Raw genomic sequence first — 4,037 nt, forward strand, 5'->3', positions numbered from 1 at the left:
GGGTTTGGTGGCTGATTATGGGATGGATCCCCAGGTGGGGTAGTCTTTGGATAGTCCATCCTTTCGTCTTAGCTCCAAACTTTGTCTCTGTAACTCCTTTCATCGGTATTTTGATCCGTATTCTAGGGAGGAAGGAAGTATCCACATGTTGGTCTTCCTTTTTCTTAGACAACCAACTTTTTCATGTCTAAGTTAAATTGTGAATTTAATAGATACAATGAGCTTTGTGTGTCTAAACATGTTTAAAGAGTTGTCTTAACTCACTGTACAGTATGAAGTACCGGTTTAAAGAAATATCTCTAAAAACTAGGGACTTGTTGTGGAGCCAAATGATGCAGTGTGTGCTTAGTATTTACAACTCACAGTGTTACATCCCTCCTACCAATGGCAAATTTGAGCGGGGAAGGGAAACTGAGTGTATTTTACATGTTTTGTAGACAATTGTTCTGTTAATGGGAAGCTGAAAGCATCTGTGTGCGACAAAAAAGCAAAAGGTCCTCATCAGGACAGAAAAGAGTGCCCCAGCTCTAAAAAGAAATGTGCAGTAAGTAAACTAATTCCTGAAGAACCCATACTTTCTGGGTGAAAACATAAAACACAAGTAGAAAAGTTATACTATTCATCGAGGAGGGGTCAGAAGAGATGTGATGTAAACAGAGAAGAGAGGCAGTGGGGCGCATCCTGGACCTAGACTACTAGGCCAGCCCAAAGAGGGACTATTCAACATCCCAGGGTGACACAGTGTCTGTTAGATGCCCTTGGCAGTGAATGGTAGTGAATCCACTTTAGGGAATATGAATGCTTCAAAGGGAGAGAGAAAATACTCAAATTGATGATGGTGTTGGCCTTTGATATAAGGAAACCACCATTATCTCCAAATCTAGGAGATGGAGTGAATCATGCTATAGGTAGGTAGCTATAGAGAGTCAAGATAGATGATCTCTGCAGTGTTCTGAGGACTGGACCTTGGCAAGTGCACTGAGCTCTGCCTGCTTGAGAAGGAGGAAGTTTGCCTCTTCCACTCACTGAGAATGGAAGCAATTGAGATTCTCATGCTCTTCCTCAAGCATGGGAAGCAAACAAGTAGGCTGGTCTTTGAGGGATCTACCCTCAATCAAACAATCCAGTGTCCCAGGAATGGGGGTAGAATTCAGCTGGTGGGAGACTTAAGGGACTCATCTTCTGTCTCTGAGTAATGGTGAGGTGTGTGTTTGTGTTCCAAGAAGGGTGTTGTCTGTAGCTGGGANCAGAGCGTCAGGGATACTGAAGGGAACAACTGTCCAGAGACTGCAGGACAGAGAAAACTGATGTGACAAGACTGGAGGCAAAGGGACGAAACAGAGTAGAGGACAGGAAAAAAACAACTTAGTAAAGGACAGATTGAAGGCTATGATGCAGAGCAGGAACAGTCATTGCCTGAAGTTAGAAACATAAGGCTCCAGCTCAGATATTTTCTACAGGCTGGGGGTAATCAGAGCAGTTGGGCTAGAATGCCTAAGGCCTGGTTGCAAGCAGGGAAGAGGTAAAGATTAGAAGCCCTTGGGAAAGAAAGCTCCCTTGAGATCTAACAGAGTGAAGGGATGTTTTGAGGGGCTGTGGGGCATGGGGATACTCAGTGTGAGAGACCAGGGTTCATCTGCACTAGTAAGAATATACAGAAACCACTAATTTCTGGAGGAAAACAGCATTATTTTACAATCACAGAACAATTTTACATATATAAGTGTGTACAAAAAATATGAGACTAATTTTCTAAAATCACAGTGTACTAAATCTGAGCCTAGGTGATATAAATAGCCCTGTAGTCGTGAAAGAAAATTACTCTCTATATGAAAAACACTTAGAAATACCAAGTCCCAAATAATTTCACTGGAGACCTCTACAAATCATTTAAAGATAAATTAATATTGAGTTTACATCTTCCTTTCCAAAACACAGAAACTAAAAAAGAAAAAAGAAAAAAGAAAAAAGGAAAAAGAAAGCAAGCCAAGCAAAATGGCATTTATATGGAGTCTCAACTACTCAAGGTTGAAATGCTAGGATTTTTTACACTCAAAGGCGTTGGTCCAAACTGGGCAACATAACAAGAATGTCTGTCTTAAATACAAGTGAATGAAGAAAGAAAGAAAGAAAGAAAGAAAGAAAGAAAGAAAGAAAGAAAGAAAGAAAGAAAGAGGAAGGGAGAAAGAAAGAAAGAAAGAAAGAAAGAAAGAAAGAAAGAAAGAAAGAAAGAAAGAAAGAAAGAAAGAGAGAAAGAAAGAGGGAGAGAAAGAGAGAGAAAGAAAGAGAGAAAGAAAGAAAGAATGAAAGAAAGAAAAAGAGAGGGAAAGAGAGTAAGAAAGAGAGAAAGAGAGAAATGGAGAAAGGGAGATAGAGGGAGGAAGGGAGCTAGAAAGAGTGAAAGGTTGGATAGTTAGCTCACCTGTTGAGATCACTGACTGCTATTCCAGAGGACCTGCATTCAATTCCCAGCCCTCACATAGCAGCNCAAATTAGTCTGTAACTCTAGTATCACAAATACACCTACATACAGACACACATGCAGTCAAAACACCTATGTACATAAACAGAAATAAATGAGCTCCTTCTAAATATAAATAAGTATTACATTTATAAATAACAAAATTATTAAAAACCAGTCTTATAAAAAAATAAGAGGAAATATTTATGACTTATGTCTAAGCAAACACTTGATACCGAAAGCACAGCCCACATAATGGAGTTATTTGGGGGATTTGATTTAAACAAAGCTTAAAACTTCTACTTCTCTACCCTCTAAACAGGATGAAAGTGAACTTAAAGGCTGGAAGATAATATTTTCAATACATATAACTTGCAAAGGAATAGCACCTAAAATATATAAAGACCACTAAAACTCAACAATGAATTGAAACATGTCACTTAGGAATTGGTTAAGATTAGTGCCTGAAGAGAATACAGAGATGGCAAATAAGCACATGAAAAGATGTTCAGCAGCATTGACTATTAGGGAAATGCACAATGAAATGCCTTTCCATATATTTCAGAGTGCCTAAGCTAAGGAATAATGGTAACACCAAGTGCTGTCACAGACATGAGGAAACTGATCATTCACGCATTACTGATGAGAGCTGTAGCCCTTCCCAAAAAGAGCTCAGTATCATCTTATGTTTATTTGTAGGCCACAAAAACTAAAAATAATAGCTCAAATATCTATCAGTAAGTGAGTGGTTTAGTAAACAGTGATACAGCTGTACTGTGACATACTGTTCAGTAATAAAAGTAAACAAATTCTAAATATAAACAATAGCTCAAAGCTCTCCAGAGAGTTGTAGTAACTGCAAAATGATCCTGCATCAAAGCTTATCTCTTGCATTATTCAATTTATGTAATATTATGAATATGCCAGAATTGTAGTAATGATGACAAGCAATTAGTGGTTTCCAGAGGTTAGAAGATGAACAGTGTAGGAAGAGACTGGCTATAAGAGAAGCATATGGGAACCTGTGACAAAAATTCCTTAAAATTGAGGTATCCATAGTCACTGAATAAAACTTAAGTACACACCCAAATAATTGCACACAATTCTGAATTACATCAGTGGGTTTTATCAATGGGGACTTTTTGGTCATGGTATGGGACTTTAGAGATGGAAAACATTGTTTCCAGAGGAAAATAGGTACAGGGTATATGATTTTTGATACTCTCAAAACAACAACAAGAAATATTGCTTTCCTAGATAACAGAAATTGATTGACTGGGTGGGACTGTAACAGAGAGACTCAGGTGTGGAGAATCATAGGGAAAAGCTTAGTGCACTGATAGGTGAGTCTTTCAGGGGTGTAATGTTCCTTAAACGCCCACTTCAACACTCTTGACTTTCTTTCCCTTGTGTGCACTCTTTACATTCCAAAGAATGCAGCTTGCAAGTCTCACCTTTTATTTCTGTGANACAAAACCATATGATTAGAATATGTGACATAGAACCAAGTGGTTAGTCTATGTGTTTAGGACTCACTGTTTTCTTATGCAACAAAATGGTCCATGCATGGAAAATG

General features: G+C 38.4%; 1 protein-coding gene across 1 annotated transcript in view; it reads left to right on the top strand.

Annotated features, from left to right (window-relative positions):
* LOC110314664 (fibronectin type III domain containing protein 3C1-like) overlaps window positions 1–4,037 on the top strand; it is a gene marked incomplete at its 5' end in the record, with an annotated part of 13,298 nt that overhangs the window by 5,291 nt on the left and 3,970 nt on the right. The window contains 2 exons of the mRNA XM_021188918.1: window positions 438–544; window positions 3,161–3,198. Of these exons, the coding sequence (XP_021044577.1) occupies window positions 438–544; window positions 3,161–3,198 (145 nt within the window). The remainder of the gene's footprint in view (window positions 1–437; window positions 545–3,160; window positions 3,199–4,037) is intronic.

This window comes from Mus pahari, unplaced genomic scaffold (genome assembly GCF_900095145.1).
Source record: "Mus pahari unplaced genomic scaffold, PAHARI_EIJ_v1.1 scaffold_11949_1, whole genome shotgun sequence".
Taxonomy (NCBI): Eukaryota; Metazoa; Chordata; class Mammalia; order Rodentia; family Muridae; genus Mus; species Mus pahari.